Here is a 19313-nt window from a genome sequence, read left to right as displayed (position 1 = left end):
GCAGGAGGAGGCCCAGCTGGCTGCAAGTTATGGCCAAAGTCTTAGGATTTGGTGTAATCTCTCTTTGCAAACTGATATTGGAAGTGCCTGGATTTGTTTTCCTGTCCATGAGTCATCATGGAACCAATACATTTGGCTTTGTGGTGGTCCTGCTTGGTGTGTTGCTTGCTTGCTTTTATGGCAGAGGTGTTGTACATGTGCTGGAGGGCACACAGAATACTGGGGCAGACCTTCAGCTGCTCCCCCAACTACTCAAGTTAATGGTGCTAGGGAGAAAAACAGAGTTGAGGATGCAGCATCATTTCTGTAGTAGCAAACAAATCCACAGATGCTTGTGTATCAAAATCCAGATGAAAGCACCCTGCTGGCAAAAACTATAGAGAAAGGTCATAGCAGCTAGTTTAGCCGTAGGTACAGCTGGGAAAAGGAAACATGCTCCTGAGTGTGCTGTCAGTAATTACAGTAACATCAGTGGCCCCTCTGCCAGCTCACATTGCTTAACCCCACAGATCTGTCACAGCCATAAGGGCATTGGTACTGACAGATGTAGGGAGCTATTGCTAAGGGTGTACAGGGAAGAAGGAAGGTCTTCAGTGTGAATCAGATGTTGCTTTTAATTTTTTGCCAGCATTTATGCTGTTCCACACGGTTAAATTAGTTGCTGTGCTAAACCTCTGAGCTGCCATTTAAAGGGAAATAAACTCCCATGAAGAGAGAGATGGAGAAATCAGAGGTCTGCATCTGAATCCCTTTAGTTGCTGTATTTGGTTTGTTGATGAATTGGTCAGTGCTTTGGGTTAGCTCTAAAACCATCTGGTTTCCTGTTCAGACTTGTTTTTTAAAGAAAATAAAAACCAAAGACATTCAATTTCCACAAAGAAAGCTTGCTGGAAAATAAGAAGTTCCTGCTCTTTAGGGGAGACCTGCTGCTACTGATGTCTGAGACACCCCTACTGGGTTTTGATGGAAATGAAGCCCTGATTGACTCTAGTCTGACCCCAGAGTAGCCCTAGAGACACACGTGGGTTTCCCTACTCGCAACAAAACACGAGGTGTCTGCCTGGAGCCCCTCTGGGGTGTGCACAGGATACTCCTCCTGAGGCCTTAGTAACCTGAGCTGCCATCATTTTATCCATTTTTGGAATGAGTTATAGCAAACATTGAGGGAGTAGCTGTTCATTTGTTGTTCAGTGTTTTCAGTGATGGCAAAATGAGGCCTCTGTAGTTTGGGAGATGTGTGTCCACACAGGAAGTTAACCTGGGGTCCCTCTGTGGGGAGATGTTGCTGCTTCACACCAGGGGCCAGAGGGGGATGGGGCACCTCCAGAGAGCTCCTGCTCCTTCTTCAGCTCCTCTGGTTCGTGGGCTGCACAACGTCACAGTTTTCTCATTAGAAATGTCTGGTGCAGCAAGAGGAGAACCCTTTAGGTACTGAGATGCAAGCAGTAACAAAATAGAGAATAGGTGGCTGCTGAAAGAGCATGAAGAGAGATACTGGCAGAGGAAAATATGAAACTGTTCAATTTTAAGGACCAACGTAGGCAGAACAGACTGGATATAGCTGAAAAATTTGGATTATGACTCATATCTACAAATCTTTGCTGGCATCTTGCAGAGGGTAGGGTAATCTTGGTGCTGCTGAAACATGCAGTCTTTTGAGAAGTTTGAACCCCTCAGAATCAGGAGTGCCTGCAGTTCTGTGCGCTGCTCACTTCCAGTGGATCATGGATATGACTATCCATGGCTTCCTCAAGGTAAGACCAGAATCTTTTTGCATGGCAAGTACCAAGAGTGGTATGAAGCCCTCACAGAAATGTCCCATGTTCTGTCTATTTCTCCCATCCTGTGCAATAATCTGAGAAACTGAGTTTATTCCTGAGAGGTGGAGTGCCTTCCTCTCTCCATGGCTTGCACTTGACTTAGTTTTGACACTTGTGTGGTTTCAGCTCACCCTTTCTCCCCAGCACTGCTGGTTCTCACCTCTGCTGCCAAAGCCAGCTGCTGTCACCTCCCTTCATTCCCCTGTGTGTGGGGACTGCTTTAGCAAAGGCATCTGGGGGCTTACACTGCAGAACAAGTCGAAGGAGTTTTTTCCTTCTGCTTGTTCAAGGCTCACGGCCGAGGAGCAGATCTCTGAGCCTAACTGAGGACAGCACCTGAAAACCTACACCACCTTTCAGGGCTCTGGGTATACAGGATCCCTCCCACAAGATCTTCAAGCAAGATGTGTAAGTGAAGTAAAAGATGGGGAATCACATCAGTCCCATAGGGTAAGACAAGCAAGGCCAAAATTGATCCACCATTGCCAAGGAGGAGGAATGCAGGACATGGTGAGGACTTGACAACTATGGCTCAGGGGTTTCCCTGCTGCGTAGCCCAGATCCAAATCCCACCCAAAGTCTGTTAGAGAAGTGTGTGCTCTGAGCTGGGTGTTTTGCACCTGAGCTGGACGAGCATCCCCAGTGTCTCAGAGGGGTGACTGTAGTGCTGCAGGCACTGAGCCCCTGCCCATGCACACCAGCAACTGGAGCGGCCCTGGGGCTCAGCCTAGGACTGGGTCTGGCAGGCTGAGAGTGCTGCCTCTGTTCCCTTACATAAATGCCTGATCCAAGCTCTTCTGTCATCCCTGACGAATCCTGCTGCTGTTAAGTCATTCCCTGGGCTGGGAGCTGCTCCAGGACGTTTGGTATCAATGGCCTCTCTGCTGCTTACTCCGACAGCATTTTTATTTTGCCTCCCACACGGCTGCTGGTGGGAGGTGCTGATTCATGCCAGCGACCTACCCAGTCCTGGAGCCCCAAAGCAGCCAGGGAGAGCTGAGCTCCTCTCTCAGGTGCTGAAGCAGGCCTCAGTGAAGTGAATGGGGTCAGGGCCATTTACACCAGCAGGGGGTTTTTCCCCCGGAGTTTAAGGTGCTTTGGTATACTTGGATATATCAGGACATATGGTTGTTAAAACTGGTGTACAACAGGCAGTATGCATCCTCTAGAAATGTGGCTATTTCATTCCTGAGCACTGGTGATTTTGTGTGGGGCATATGTTTTCCCACAACACAGAAGTTCGTTTTAAAAATACCCTCTTCTGTAGGCTTTCCCTAATGACTATTTTTCTACACACATCCATTAGGCAACAACATATGCCAGCATTTCTTCCTTAAAAGTAAAATCTGGCACATAACACACGGAGCATGAAATAATAAGATGTGATTAAAGCAGTAGCTGGAGCTAACCAAAGCCAGAAAACTCGTGGCTGAAAGGTCAAACCTTTTTTTAAATTGCCTTTGCAGTGGCCTGTTTGCAGATGCTGGGACTTGGGAGGCAAAGTCTTGTAATGAAAGAACAACTGTCATAGAAAATTACACCGTCAGTTCGAGCCAAACAAACTTTCACTCGCATTGAAAGGTAGGTTCTTGTAGTGGGAAATGTCAGTCAGCCTTAGGGCAGGTATCACCTTCCAGTGTTATCTGCGCTGCTGTGAGAGATGAGCCAGGAATGGTGCTAAATGGGTGCTAAAATCAGCACTTCCCGGCCAGAGAACCGGGATGATTCTGTAATTAAGCATACTGAGGTGGGGATGCTGTGCCCTCCAACACATTTTCAGTGTGACTTCCACCAATTAGTTTAAGTTGCCAGCAGCTTGTTTTGGGTATCTGAGAGCTTCAGAGAGAGTGAGATGGCAGAGCATTTTACACCCGCGGCTTTGTTTAACAGCAAAAGCTCAAACCCCTGCAATTAGAGGCTGAAACAATAATAGAGGTTTTGCATCTGTGCTCCAGGCTCCCTGTTTAAGAAACAACTCGGCACGTGTTCTGTGAGGCCAGCTTGGTTTTGATCCTTGTTTTTGCATCTTCCCTGGGTCTGACTGCTCCCTGAGACAAGTGGAGCACCGCATGATAAACGTGTGAGTGCAGACAAGTCCCGTGGCTGGGTTCTGTCTCTGGGAGTGTTAATGCTGCTTGTCTGGTGCTCAAGAACAGACTGTTTGCCCGTGAATAACTGGGGGAAAAAATTATTCTGGGATGAGGAGACAGACTGCTACTTTGAGGGCTGGGGGAGTCTTTCCAAAGGCAGCAGTGAATTAGGCTGAGAATGCAGTGGTGTTCTGGACAAGGGTCAGACTGATTCCTGTGCCCCTTCCTCCCGTTCCCATTGCCATGGGGTGCCTCTGCAGCGCCTCCTCCCGTTCCCATTGCCGTGGGGTGCCTCTGCAGCGCCAGTGCTTGGTGAGGGGAGATGGTGCCAGCCCCCAGGCTGCCACGAGGAGGAAGAAATGAAGCTGATAAAGTGCAGGCACTTGTCCAGTGTTTGAGGGCAGCAGGTACCCCGACAGCCCCGGTCCCAGATTGTCCTCAGAGCTACTCAGCCTGGGTGGGACAGCCACCTGCATGCACTGCTTGGCCAGCTTGGGTGCTGAGAGGAGGTGTCCTCTTAACTTTGTTCCCAGCCTAAGTTTGCCACCCAGGCCCATCTGAGCCGCAGTGTTCCCCCTGAGGCAGCCACCCCTCGTGGGTGGGAACTGATTTTTCCCAAAGCCAGGGCATGACGCCCTGTAGGCTCAGTATGCCTCACCTGAGTGCTGGCAAAGCACTATGGCTTGCTCTTTCTCATATCCAGGGTAGCAGAGTCTCTTCCAAGGTCTCTTTTTCTGCTTTTCCTGTTTGGATCACCTTCCCACCATCAGGGTTACTAGACAAATTTACACAGATGGAGCATCTTCCTGGTATTTTCATTTCCCAGGCTGCCTTTAAGCTTAATCCTCTTAAGCTTTTTTATAAGCACACAGCATTCCACACAAAGAGCCTAAAAGTCTTAAAATCAGGGTATGCAAAAGGAAAAAGGATATTCTAAAGGGAAGAGGTGCTAGCAAAATATCCTCCTGCATTTTGTAGGTTTTGCTCTCTCTTTCCTAGGCTTTTTTTTGCAACTGGGTTTTGTTCTTTGTGCCAGTGGCGATTCAAAAAAAGGTGATGGAAAATTTCTTGGGCAATTCCTTTTGCTGTGTGAATACTGCTGTCATAAAATAGATCTCTCAACACTGTTTTCAGTCTGCAATTATGTGCAAGGGCATAATTGGATTTTTTTCAGTACGTACATTGTTCAGTAATAAAAACTTTACTCTGAAATCATTACAGTCTGTTGCAGAAATCTATATGTTTTTATCTTGCAAAATGGAAATTTGCCTCTGAAATTTCCATGACACTATCAGCCACAGAACAGTATTGTTCTTACCAAACAGAACCGTTGCTGAGAGTCAAAGTGCTATAAATATTTAAAGGAATTAATTACTAAATAAGCCAGAATGGTGCCCCAGTCTTTAAATATTAAATGGAACGTACACAGTTGACAAAAAGCAGGCAGAAACACTGAATAGGACTATTTAATGGCCTAAGTGTAATTATTTGCAGTGCAAAGGCAACTATTAAAGTCATTTTTGCTTAATGACAAGCAGTACTCAAAATACAAGGGCATAAGTCCACATTTTGCTTGCTGAAAGAGATTTCTATCCTGTTTTGTATTCTGATGCAGAAGCCCCAAAGTTCACCAAGGAGGTTAATTAACCAGTGTGAGTAAAAAAAGGGCAGGGGGTGTTGGGCAGGGGTTGTTTAATGAAGGGCTTTCTTTGGGGCAGCACCTGGGTGTGCAGCTCAGTTGTGCCCAGCCTGCAGGGTGAGATGCCCCAGCAATCTCCAGCTTCCCTCTGGTCATCAGCTGCCTGGGAACTCCAGTCCTGCAGTGATGCCAGGCCTCCAAAAGCCAGCCCAGAGAGATGTGTTGGCAGCTTTTGGGCACTGTATGTTGTCCAGGACTCCTGGTCTGGTCAGGAGGGTGTTGGGGTGCTCACACTTTCCCCCTTCTAGAGGAGGAGGTGCCTGGGGCTGTCGAGGTTGCTTCTGTTGTCAGCAAGGCAACTTGGTGACAGCTGAGATTGGGAGAAGGTTTAGTCATAGCCAAATTTGTAAAGCCATGAGTAATCATGTCAGGGCTTCTTGTGCCCCTGCTCAAGATCCAAAAGCTGCATTTTAGCTTGATGACCAATACATCTGGAGAGGTCAGTTTTGACTTGGAGTCTAGAGGATCATTTTCTGACAGACAATCAGGTGAGAAGTGGCAGCACAGAAAAAATGAAGCCTTATGACTGAAAGTCCCAGTGGTGCCTGCATTATTAGGCAAATTCCAGCTTTGTCTTACAGGGGGAAATCTGCCTGTTGTGTCCCAGCAGTGTCATCTTTCCCATGGAGACATTTACCAGTGGAATTGCAGGAGCTAAGTTACATTTACTGCCTGGAGCAAACAATGCCAGCGAGTCACTACTAGGGAAGGACCTAGGAAGTGGCACTTCATGCTGAATGCAGTGTGGAAGAATTGTCCTTTGTGCCCCAGGCCCCTAAGTATGCTATTTATTTATTTATTATGTATTTTAAACTTTTTTTTGTATTGCAGCGTAATCTAGTTTTCTGCCATCTGAGCTAACAAACTGAGAGAAGGATGGCTGGGAGGAAGAGAGGTATGTGTCAGCAGCATGTGGGAAAATTCTATGGAAAACCTGGGATGTTGAAGAAATGGTTGTATTTATACTTGATCTTCCCTCTCTTGCCTTTGTTTCGGCTTTGGCTTTGTTTTGGGTTTGGTGGTTTCTTCTCTTCCATTCTGTAGCCTGTGAGTGTATCCAGAAGCCCTGAGGATTTATATCAGGTAGCACAGGGCTTTTTCCAAAGACCACAACAGAGTCTGTGCGTGTATTTTTCGTATCACTTAACAGTTATGCCTTGTAGGCATATTTCAAAACCTCTTTTCAGTTTGGCCATATAATATTTGTCCTCATTTCTGTGGAACGGATACATCACTGAAAAACAGGAGCTAGAAGGGTCCTGCATGGAAGAGAAGAGGGTTACAAGTGAACAAAATCTGCTTTTTTTTAAAAAGAAGACTGAGAAAGACAATTCAAGAAGAGTTGGACTGAACTTTTAAGGTTCACAAACAAAAATACCCTGTAAATTCTTCAGATTTTTATGAAGAAAGTCTTTGACACTAAAGACTAGAAGTCAGTTTCTAGCAGCTGTTTCTGCACTGCCTAAGAGCGCGTGGCATGAACAAAACCCCACAGTGTGGGGTGCTTTATAAATACAGAAAAGAAAAAAAGATATTTGCCCATGCTTCAGAAATCACCCATCTGTACCACACAGGGTCTCTTCACAGCTCCTCTGTCTCTCAGCTGCAGCTCAGTGCTAAGGCCACAGGTGGTGACAGTCGTGTTTCACTTTTGTGGAAGAATGACCCAAAAATGTATCAGCTGTGCAGCTCCATTATCCCTTAGGCTGCAGTGAGCACTGTGTATGACAAGGTTTCTGAAAGTCAGTGAAACTGGATAGATGGTGGCCCTTAGGTGCAATTGTCTTTCTCCAGACCCATCCTCTTAGCAGCTTCTGAATGAAAGAGGTGAGTTTGTTCATGAAATGGGCTGCAGTATTTTAATGCCATGAAAGCTAATTGGCGTCCACAAATGAAGATAATCCCCACTAGCCCATCTAATTAGCAGAGCAGTCCTCATATTCCTCATGCAGTCTCCTCTCAATTTAGAAGAAGCTCAGGCACAGAAATTTGCTTGTCATCCTTTGAAGTTCCAGCTTCTAGCATGAGCCAAATGTGTGATTTTTTAAAAGCGTTTGTATTTGAGAGAATCCCACAGGATAAATACTGTTTATTCATAGAGCAATAGATTGTCACAACATTGTGAGGCGGGTATGTCACTGCAATCAGAGTACTGACACATCTGAGAAAGGAGGTTGGGGTGTGCCACTCACAGCTGATCAAGTGAAATGTGCCTTTGCCTGCAGTAATCCTGATTTAGTGTACTCACAGCTCTCTCCTGATCTGCAGAGAAACTCATTCCAGCTGATACCTGGCTGTGAAAGTCCATGTGAAGTGACATTGCTTTGAGAACAGAGGCTAACTTAATCAACTGTGGGCAAGATGCTTGGATGCTCTGGTTTTCCAGTGCTGGCAGAAAAGTCTGTGCAATCCTGTTTTGGAATCCTATCCTGAAGACAGAATTGGATATGTTCCAGCCAGTTCCATCCCTACTCCTGTCACGGATCTCCTGCAACACTTGCAAATCCTTGTAACCTGGAATCCGATCAAATCTGAAGGTGTAAAGGTGCTCCCAAGTAGACCCTGATGTAACTGATGGCAAAACATACATGCCTGCAGAAGCAGAGAACACATAAAAGGCAAATGTTTCACTAAAAATTCTTTCTAATGAGCAGCTGAGGAGGTTGAGGCCAGGCTGAGTCCTCACACAGACAGGGGGACCTTGGAGACAGGGAAATCTTTCAGTTTAGAATTGGGTTCTTGACTTCCCAAAGCCAAGGCTGGAGATCGGCAAAGAAGCATCTGCCTGTGGAGATGGGGCTGGCATAGGCAGTACAGGAGCAGCATGCAGGAGGGGGGATTGGGAGATGTTGCACATGATTTACCTTCCGTGGTGCCCGGGTGACTGGGTTCTGTTATTTTGCAGAAATTGTAAACTCAACGCAAGGTGAGCAAAGTGTCTGGCTTTGCCTCTTCCAGGCTGTCTCCTGAAACAGGCTTCAAACGGAGCTGGAATTCCTGCTTCCTTTATGCACCGACGAAGCTGCTCATGAGTTCGACTGGAGCGCTGTGCTTGTGTCCTGTTTTCTGTGTTTAAAGGCTGTATGGTTGTAGCAGCCTGGCATTGTTAATGGACAATAGAATGGTAACAGAGGGAGCTGCCAACTTGATGTATAGATCCATTGTCCTCCAGGAGCACTGGCAATTAGAGGGCCATGTGCTTGGCTCTGAGGACAAACAAAAAAGAAAACTGAAAACGCACATAAAATTGGAGATGATCCTCTGAGGGTTAATGAAAACCAAAAGGAGTTCAGGTCTTTGCCTGGCTCTGAAAGGAGCTGGGTGGAGCATTCATACTTCCTCTATGGAGACCTCGTTTTAACTTGTCATTTAAGCTTTTTATTCCACTAAGGACTAATTGGGACAGCGGGGGCTGTTAAAGGAAACGATGTAAAACTTGATCTCTGTAGGCTTCCTCTGGCTCCCCAGAGCATCATCACAGTAAATAAGAGGTTTGCCTGTGGAGATGGTTGCTGAGAGCAGTGATTTCCCTGGTAGAACTCTTGGGGAATACTGCATGTCATTCCCTCACCAGGTGACATAAGTACCGGGATCACTTCCCAGTCGTTCTCTGGGTCTGGGTTTGTTGTGGGGGGAGGCTGTGAGAGGACGAAGCAAGGAGGGGAGGGGAAGGGACAAAAACCTTGCAGGAAGAAAAGGCTGCAGCAGCACCTGAAGAGGCTTTGATCGGAAAGGGATGTGGAAGCGCGGCGGCGGTGGTTTCTTGTGGAAGCTGTTTAAGAGGGATGGGTTACCGCACCTCCTCCCTGTAGGTAGAGGCTCGGCATCCTCTGACGGTGGGAAAGACCTTAGGATGATACCGCATCCTCTGAGCTGGAGAAAAAGGCAGGGAAGCCCCGTTTTCCCCCTTCTCCGAGGCACGGCGAGGCGGGGGGATGTACAGGGGTCTTGGAAGTATTAGGCGGGGGGCGGGAGGGACGGCTGCGGTAGTTGCCAAGGAAGGGAAGATGAGCTCGGCTTGCCCAGCCTGTGAGAAAGTTGCCCTGCTCTGGAAGGGAGGGGGCGGCCGGGGCCGAGCGGGTGGAGGACGAGGACGGGGGCGCGGCGGCAGCACCGCCCCCGGGGGCTCGCAGTGACGCAGCTCCCGGCGGGGCCCCCCGCCCGTCTCCTCCGCCCCCACTCCCCTTTTAAACCGCGCCGGAGCCGCCGAGCGAGCGCAGCCGAGCCGAGCCAGGCAGAGCCGAGCATGGGGCCGCGGGCGCTGCTCGCCCTCCTGGCGGCCGCCGCCCTGGCAGGTGAGCGGGGCGCGGGCACATCCCGCCGGGAAAGGCGGGGAGCGGCCCCAGCGGGGAGCGGTGGAGGGATGGAGGGGCTCGCTCCGGGGACCCGCAGCCCGGGGTCGCCCCTCGGGACGGGGCGGTGGGGCAGGGGCGCGGGGATGGCGCTGGGCGAGGGCTCCCCGGCCGCTCCGCCTGTATTTTTATCCCAGTACGGCATCTTTGCACAAAGACTTCTCGGTGCCGTTTCGTTACGAGGGTGCCGCTGGGTTTTTGCCAGCCGGTGCTGGATGCTGGGAGGTGATGGCAAAGTAGCGGCTCTGCAGCTTTAATTAACAGGATTTTTTTTTTTTTTTTTTTGCACGCGGCATTAAATACTCAGACCCCACAGTGAAATGAACCTTAAGCACAATAGAAAGAGGTGATGGTTTGGCTCTATAGTGTTTTATGCGTACTTACATCATTGCTTGAAAGAGTCGGTGTCATTCTGGGTTGAGTGTTTTGGCTTTAGGTCTGTTAGAAGTCTCCACACTTCTGGGACTTGTACAGACACTGTGAGGAAGTCGACTGCCTTCAAGTGCCTTTATTGAAATCAAAGAGAGAGGGTGGAATATGGGGGGGAGAGACCCCAACACAGAGAAGCTCACCACACTTATACCATAGATTCTATAGGGATTTATTACCAAGTATTCTCTCCTGTTTATGCCATCAAACAGATCAGGTACTTTACATCCTTTGTGGCTGTCGTGCTTTCAAATGTTGAATTGGTCAAACATTAACTTCAAGAGATTTCTAGTCCTTCTGCAAATCAATATGCCAAAATTTCAGTGATCCTGCCTAGGAGGACTCTATGACATTTTGATGAGGAATGACACTGCACTGAGTCATCTGCACTGATGAAACAAAGCCATGTGGGGATTTCATCAGGGACCCACCCGAAGATCTGTTCTAATCTTGGAGATGCAAGCAAAAACCATGTGAAATTGTCCTGAATTTATCATCATTTTTCATTATATTCATCAACTCTCAGCACTTAGGCAAAATTGTAATAGTCTGACTGTAACTGCCTGGGCAGACTTGATTCGGGAGGGTAAGGCAGACCCAGGGCTTAGCTTTACTTTGTGGGGCTGTGGTTTGTTTCTTGCTGTGTGCTCAGGTGCAAGGTTTCCATACTGGCACGTGCTCTGACTTTGCTCTGCTCTGGAACCCCGCAGTGGTCCCGTCTGCTGTGTTCCTGCAAGCCCATGGCTTGGTGCCCTGCTGCCTGACCCTGCTGTCCCTGTCAGGGTGATGGCTTCACCCCTCCTGAGCACATGTAGAGAGGGAGGCAGCCGTGTTGGCCAGCACCTTCAGGTGGCAGGTGGCCCCAAGGGAGCTCTTGCCGGCTGGCATGGGCTGGCACTGCCAGCACCTGGGTAAAGTGGGGCATTGCTGGCTCCCCACTGCCTTCCTGGCTCAGCCCTGGCAGAGCAGCTGCCTCAGTGTGTTATTTCAGGCTCTGGCGTGGATTGGAGGCTCATTCTGTTTCTGCAGACGGGTTAATATGACATATGTCCAATGCCATTTGGTTCTCCTGACATTGTTGTGATGCTCCCTCTTTGTGCACGTTGGCTTTCACTGTTAACCAAGATCTTGTGAGCTTTTGAGTGACACAGCAAAGGCAGTGGGTACAACCTGACTTTGTCTTCCTGTGCCACTGACAGCACTCAGGGGGTGGCCTGAAGTAGCAAAAAAAGTCCAGGAGTTTGTCTGCTCTGTCTGGTGTCACTCACAGGAGAGGTGCTGTGGCTGCGTCACTAAAAGGACAAAATCAGATGTTTGCCCTGGTCCCCGTCAGGTTTTCTCAGGGGCTGGAGGAAGAGAGGAGCCTCGCCAAGAAGAGGCAGTGAAGGGGCTCCTACCTGTGTTTACATGTGAGTGGTGACTGGGAGCAGCATCCCCAACACCTGTGGGACTGAGAGAATGTCTTTTTATGGGTAACACTTTTTTTAGTGGAAGGGGCTTTGTCTCCTGCCCCCATTATGTGCATCCTTCTCCTCCATGCATGCAGCAGGGTGGGCTGCAGCAGTGTGATAATTATTTGCATACTGGGTTAGTAAAGGAACTCAGAGCCTGCCTCAGTCAGCACTGAACGCCAGAGATGGGGGAGAAGGTTGGCTCTGTGCAGCACCATCTCCCCTCACACACCACCTGGCACTGGGGGAATGCTGGGGGAGGGATGCAGTGCTATTTTAGGGGAATCCCTTCTGTGCTATCCTTGCGTGGGTTCCCTTCTCTGATGGCACTTGTATATGCAGGGAAGGGATGGGGGTTGGAAAAGCACATCCCTATGTATGTGTTTGGGGGAGTCCACAGAAATATCAGGAGTTATTATTGTGTGATGTTCAGCTATTATACTCTGAGTCAGTGCTCCAGGGGATGTCTGCTTCCTCTGCCAGCACAGAGAATAAAGGTTGTGTTGCTTTAAATAGTGCAAGGCTAAGTGCTCCTGTCTTCCTTGGGGCAGTGCTCATTCTCCTGATGTTGAAAGGTAAAACTGGCCTCCTTTATCTCCATGATGTGCTGTGTGTTCACCTGTTTCAGGAGGTCTCTCACTGACCCAGCCAGAGAGAGGTCATGGTTGTATTTAGGGCTCTCCTGACCCCTGTAAGGACTTCAGAGCTGCGCTCCAAGCTGTGTGTTTGTGTGCTGTGATCCTGCACCGTGTGGGAGGCCTGCAAAGCCAGGATACAACAGGCCCTGCTTCCACACACTCTTGTGTGGCTGGCAGAGGTGCTTAACCTCCCTCCTGGAAAGCTCCAGGTGGATGGGAACTGACACAGTTTATTAATAACACACAGCAGCCAAGCTCATTAACCAGCTGGAGATACTGCAGCAGTGATGGCAAAATAAGGCAGCACGGAGGTTTTATTGGCAGTAGCTTCTTTCCAAAAGCAAATTCCTTGGCCCAGGTACAACAGAACTGGTGTAAGGAGGTGTGAGTTATCCCAAGTGTCCTCAGGACAGAGAGAGAGGGATGGGTTGTACTGCTCCCTTCCAGAGTAGTTTTCCACCGAGACTTGAGGGGGTTTTGCTTATTTCTTGGAATGATTATGGACCACTCAGTGAATGGAAATTTTCCTGTCCCTTCTGACTCTCTCCATCCTTCTAGCAGCTGCCTTCAAGTGAGACAGGATTTCTCCAGTAGGATTGGGACCGTAGCTGCTTTAAAGTCTTGAAGAATGGTCTGCTGTTGGCAGGGGGTGCACGTAGAGCTTCTTCAAGAAGCCGAAAGATCCTCGGGGTGCAAACAGGCTTTGCTTGTTGGGTTTGATTTATTTTTTTTTACCATCAAACAGGTGCAACTACGTAAGTAGTTACTTAGTACCTTACTTACCAATTAGAAGTAAGGTTCCATTTTGGAATTTAAGCGTGGCTTGCTTTGGTGTTGCATTTTTTGTGGGTGGGATTACTCTTGGTGTGTATTATTTTAGTGCCACAAGGGTTGCTATGCCTCAATTTTACATGGCTTTTCCATCCAGATAAAGAAAGATTTGATGTGGAATGTGCCTGGTTTAGTTGACTGGCCAACCCAAAACTCAAGCTGTCTCATCAGACCTATTTGTCTGAGGACTCCTGTCAGGGGTGCCTGTATTAAAGAGTCTCTAAGAATTGGTTTTTCTTCCAGGTGCCAGTGCAGTTCCAGTGGAAAAAGACCGTACTGAAGAAATGGTGAGTAGCTGCTTGTCAAACCAACCTCAGAAAGTATCAGTGATGTGATCTCCATGTTTTGTCTTTAAACTCTTTAAACTTGTGAAACTCTGCATTGTACAGCTGCTTGAAAAGGGTTATGAAATATTACACAGTACATGTTATTGTACTGTAAACAGTGAGGTGACAGCTTTGGAGAAAGATGAAATACCTTCAGTTACCAACTGTGTAACAGACTTTCTAATGTAGTCCTTCCTCTCCTGCTTTGGAAAGCGATCTTACCCTGTGTGATTCAATAAAGGCCATCAGCTGCTCCCAGACCCTTTAAGCTGACACCAGACCCCCTGCACTGGTTGGTCCTGTGATCGTTTAGATTATTAAACACCTGATAATAACCAGAAATAGTTAAAAGACAAATGGCTCTATAAATGTTCCATTGTCTCCTCCCAGTTATCCCCACAGAGAACCTGGGGCTCTTGTACCCCCAGCAAGCAGAGGACTTGTCCACACCAACAACTTCAGCACTTGCAAATCATTTTATACAGAGGAGCTACTTTGGTAGTGCTTAGAATTAGAGCACATTGTGTGACTTCCCTAAATCAGTCCATTTTCTCTGCTTCCAGACAATCCAGTTCAATGTTCAGTGCTAAAAACGAGACAGGACTTGGAGCACACACATGTGAAAAGGCGTGGGGTGAATCCCTTACAGAGGATACAGAGGTGTTTTAGTTTATTGGCAGTCCATCCTCATTTGGACAGATCCTACAGGATAATCCTCATCCTTTAAATGTGTGTTGTGTTTGTTTATTTTATAGGGTGTGTTATCACTTGTTGTTTGACTCTCCTTTGTACTGAGTAGGGTATTTAATATTTTAAAAGGTACAAAAGGAGCCTCTGCAAACAAAAGGGGAGATAAAAAGACCTTATGTCTGTTCTCTTCCTGCTGGTATGGGAGTGAGGAGCAAAGCTCAAATGCACAGAATTACTCAAAACTCATCAATAGTAGCCTGAACTCTAATCTCAAACAGGCTTTTCTACCAGCTGGGTCAGAAGTAAAGTTTCCATTTTTGCCATGAGGGTTTTTTCTCCTCTTCTGTCTCTTCCAGGTAACCCGGTGCATAGTGGAGGTTCTGTCTAATGCTCTGTCTAAGCCAAATGCACCCCCCATTAATCCTGAATGCAAAGAAATCCTGAAGAAAAGTAAGTGCAACATTATCTGAACTTAGGGAAGGAATTTGGTGCATGGTTTCTCTCTGGTGTTGGAGCTGGTGAACTGTTACTTCAGCCTGTGTGAAACTGGTGCCTCCAAATTTCAGTGCCAGAACTCTGGTTTCCTTCTGTTCAGTCTGTCTCGCTCAAAGAACAAACAGCCTGACCTGGGAATTGTCAGGGATTCTTGGCTGACACTTGTGGCTCTCTCCTTGAACCACCTGGAGGGTCTGAGAGGACTTGACAAACTCTTTAGGTAGCCTGAGAAGATGAAGCATAACTTTGCAAAGCATGAGATTTCTTTAATTTTTTTTTTTTCAGTCAATTTAGAACTTCTAAAATTTGTTAAAAACCCCTTGAGTAGCTTGGAATAGATGGTTCTGTTTTTATTGTGAACAAACATCTGTGATGGGTAGGGCCTGACATTCAAAGAACTGAACACAACTCCAGATCCCATTGATTTTTAATGGGAATGAGAGCTAGCTTAATTCGGTACTAAAAATGTGATCACAAAAAAGCCAAAGAAGGAAAATTATTCTGGAAATTCCAGGGGAACTTGTAAAATGCCTAATTAAGTGGAGTTAATTAGTTAGTTAATCCTTTTCCAGGCAAGCATACAAAATAGTAGCAAATTACTGATTTTAAAAACAGAATTAAGAAATCAATTCTGTCCAAATTTCCTTGGTACTGTGGGAAGCCAGTTATCTCTTTGAAATAACACCTTGGTGGAGGGTTGGATCACTCCATGATGCTGCTTTTGTTACTGTAGGTGATAAAAATGACAGAGAGAGAAGCGAAAACAACCAACCTGAAGTGAGGCATCCCAAAGACCCAGCAGAGACTGAAAAACATCCTACTGGGAGCATGGAGAAAGAACAAAGGCAGGCAGAAGAGGAATCTAAAAAGTACATGGAAGGAGGTGATGAGGAGAAACTTGCTCATGAGGAAGGTAAAAGCAAGGAAGAGGAAGCTGGACACCAAATGCCTGCTCAGGATGAGACACTTCACACAGAAATGAAAAAGCACTATCAGGAAACTGGGAGAGAGGAGGAAAGGAATTACCACAGGGAAGAGGAAAGCAAAGAGGGCAAGTGTTGTGAAGATGTAGAGACTGCTGTTCTCAAGAAGAAGTCGCACTCGGACAGCGTGAGTGTGGAGGAGTTCCATGGTGGGAATGATCGGAGCCCTAGGGGCCACTGGCACCTGGAGGAGGGAATGCAGAGCCCTTACAAACAAATTCGGGGAGGTGAAGAGGGAGAGGAAGAAAGGAGTGAGAAATACCTCCATGAGTCTCAGGAACGTGGTTTCTCCCACCAGCAGGAGCGTGAAGAATCTGAGGAGAGTGAAGAAAGAGAGGAGGAAAAGGAACCCTACAAATCCCAAGGTTATCATGGGAAGCACAGAGCGGGTGACTCCTATGAAGAGAAGAGAGGCCATGAGGGTGAGAGGGGGGAGCCAGCTGGGGGATCACACCCAGGGGAGGCCAATCTCTGGGAGCAGTGGAAGCACCGTCAGAAACATCAGGAAGAGTCTGAGGAGAAGGGTGGCTATCCTGGGCGGCGCGGGCCGCAGGAGCTGCAGGAGGAGAGGCCTGCAGAGCAGGGCAGTGAGGAGCACAGGGACAGCTGGCAGCAGAGCCAGGAGAGCAGGGAAGAGGAAAACAAGAGGCACCACCACAGCGAGGAAAGCAGTGAGAAGTGGCGTGAGGAGAGGAGACACCAGGACGGATCACACCATTCTGAGGGGAGGACACACCTTGCCGATGGCAATGAGGAGGAGCTGGACAGGTACCTCAGCAAGGAGAAGCAGCGGCGTGCCGGAGGGAGATCCCACTTATGGAACAAGGAAGAGGAAGGGTCACAGAAGGCTTACGCTCGAGAGCGCAAGGGGCAGGCCAGGAGGCACTACAGCACTGAAGACAGCCTGGAGGAGGAGGAGGAGGTGGAGAAGAAGCATCACAGCAGTGACCAGCTGGAAAATGAAGAGGAGGAAAGATATGCAGAGAGGGAGGAGTACAGAGGCCATCTCCCTGCAGAGAAAGAGAAGAGAACTGCAGCATCCTACAGGCCTTTCTACCCACTGCTGTGGTGGAAAAGCCGGCACTTGGACAAAAGGGACAGTGCAGGGGAGCAGCTTCTGGAGGGCAGGGAGGAAGGCAGGCCCGCCCTGAGTGAGAAGAGCCTTTTCCCTGAGTACAATGACTATGAGTGGTGGTCAGAAAAGCAAATCCAGAGTGCTCTGAACCACAGGCGCACCGAGAAGAGGAATCCTGGCAAAACAAACAGATACAATGTGGAAAGGCAGTACAACAAGATGGATCAACTTGCACAACTTCTGAACTACAGGAAGAAGTCTGCTGAATTCCCAGAGCTGTACAGCTCTGGAGAAGACCTGAAGAAACGTCACATAGCTGGGAATGACAGGAGTCTAAGCCAGAGGCCCCTGATGGAAGAGGAGGTATGTGTACAGCAGTTTCTCTGGAAAGCTGGGGGAAGCACACTTCCAAATCTGTTCCCAAGGTAGCTGGGAAACTGCATGGAGGAACACAAACAAGATTAAGTCACATTTTGAGAGTAGATCTTCAGTGATTTAAAAATCTGCTTTCTTCGAGCAGCACAACTTTTAAGTTTGGTGAACTACCCAAGGGCACAGTTTATGGGATAAAGACAGCTCCTGTCTGCTGCAAGACAGGAAGGGAAAGATTTTATTCCTCTTTGGGCCCTGCCTCTCCCTCGAGGCTCTACAGACGGACAAAACTAAGGTGCCATTGCAGCAGGAGCAGAGGGGGAGCTGACGAGCACCACTGGGTCTGTCGGGTTGTTTAAAATACAAAGCTGGAAAGTGAGTTGGGTGTTTAGAGTGAAATCAGCTGTCCATGGACTTCCCAGCTGGAATTGCAGAGCAGAACCTGCCTTGCACCTGTCAGCCCAATTCGTGTGTGTAATTCACGCATAGTGAATCCTCTTTTTTTGTTGGACTTCTTGTTCTGCTCTGGTATCCTGGAAAACATCCATCAGTTAGATCCCATCAGCCAGATAGATCTTCCTCGAGTGTGGCACTGTATCTGTGCATCGCACAGAGCTGTGTTGGCAGCAGTGGAGGCTGGACACTGATTAATACAGATGTTAATTGGTGTTAACAAGTCGTCATAGTAAAGAATTGGCTGCATAAAGCTTCTCCTGCTCCCTGTGGCTGTGGAGCTGTGCCCTTGCTGCACACTGTGCTTGCTGGGGGACCTCCCAGGGACAGCACCTGCAGCTGTGACACGGCAGGAGGCCGCCACTGGGTAATGGTGTAATGAGGCTGTAATTAGGGCCAGCTCTCAGAATTACATGCTTTCCCCAGCCTCAGTTCAGTCCAAAGCAGGGAATTGCACCAATCTCCCGAAGAATGAGCTGCACTGCTGTTAACACCCCTCTGCTCAGGGACCGGGAAGTGGCGGGACAGAATCTGCCTTAGAAATGGCCCTTCCTCTCCTTTCCATGGAACAAAACATTTGCCAGTGTTAATGATGTGTAAAACGCTCTCTATGTTTTCACAGGAAAAGGAGCTGGAAAACTTGGCCACCATGGATCTGGAGCTGCAGAAAATAGCAGAGAAGATTAACAGCCTCAGGAGAGGCTGAAGGTGTCCTCGCAATACCTGTGTTTTGTGGTAAATTCACTGCCACTGGATTGTTGTTTGTCCTAAACCCAGGAAATTCTATTCCCTGTCCACTCTCGTGTAGTGATTTACACAGCTGAAAGTGTCTTTAATTTGCTGTTATGCTCCCAAGACCTGAATGGCATGAATTTTAGTAATACAACCTTTCATGTGGGCAGGTATTTTTAATATGCTTTTGGAGATAATTGTGTTAGTGTTCTTCAGGAATATATTTGTCTGAGTTTGCAATAATAAAAACCATTGATCTTGGACCAAACCTTCTCCTTGTTCATGTGGCTGATGGGGTTATCTCAGAGTGAGCTGGAGCAGGTGGGTCGATTGTGCACAGAACAGTGGCACTCCACCAATAATATCCTTTAGAAGTTACAAGGAGCCCATCTGTGCATTTTGTTCACCAGTTTGCATGAGCGTGTGAGAGGGAAGAAGGCATTTGAAATCTCAGTAATGATTAATTTCTCATTTCCTTACTGGTTTTCACTGCACTTTACAAGGATTATGGCACACTGGAAAACTGGGATTCAGTGTTGAGACCATGAGTGTCACTGCTGGTGAAATGCAGCCAGATTAGCTTTGAAACAAATTAACTCCCCCGGTGTTCCAACATTGTTTATTTCTCAAGCTGATCTATTATGCAAATGCTTTTCCCATGTTATTGTTTTTATTGTCACAGTATCTAGGGTAAGCAGCTGTCTGGAATGCAGAGATGGTGAAATCTACATCCTCTCCTTTTATGGGTTTTTCACATAAGGAGGAGAATAAAAGAGAAGAGAAACTTCCCAAAAAGTAGAAAAACAACACTGGGAGGTTTACAGAAAGCAGAGGCAGATAAAACCTGCAGTGTACCTGTTCTGCCAACAGAAAGCTT

The 19313-nt window shown here is 47.8% G+C and overlaps 1 protein-coding gene across 18 annotated transcripts in view; it reads left to right on the top strand.

Moving 5' to 3' along the window:
• The window catches only part of CHGB (chromogranin B), a 53659-nt gene extending 34955 nt beyond the window's left edge, over window positions 1-18704 (top strand). For 11 of the 18 annotated variants that reach the window (XM_082301326.1, XM_082301316.1, XM_082301317.1 and 8 more), the window contains 4 exons: window positions 13554-13597; window positions 14683-14776; window positions 15555-17242; window positions 18327-18704. In XM_082301326.1, coding sequence (XP_082157452.1) covers window positions 13554-13597; window positions 14683-14776; window positions 15555-17242; window positions 18327-18410 — 1910 coding nt within the window. In that variant the 3' untranslated portion in view covers window positions 18411-18704. Of the gene's footprint in view, window positions 1-2157; window positions 3901-6440; window positions 6505-13553; window positions 13598-14682; window positions 14777-15554; window positions 17243-18326 lie in introns of those variants that run through there. The other 7 variants (XM_082301322.1, XM_082301321.1, XM_082301320.1 and 4 more) reach the window with 6 other exon arrangements.
• Window positions 18705-19313: the final 609 nt, after the last annotated feature.

This window comes from Coloeus monedula (genome assembly GCF_965178545.1).
Source record: "Coloeus monedula genome assembly, chromosome: 2".
Classification (NCBI taxonomy): Eukaryota; Metazoa; Chordata; class Aves; order Passeriformes; family Corvidae; genus Coloeus; species Coloeus monedula.
This window is presented reverse-complemented; position numbering and strand designations above follow the sequence as displayed.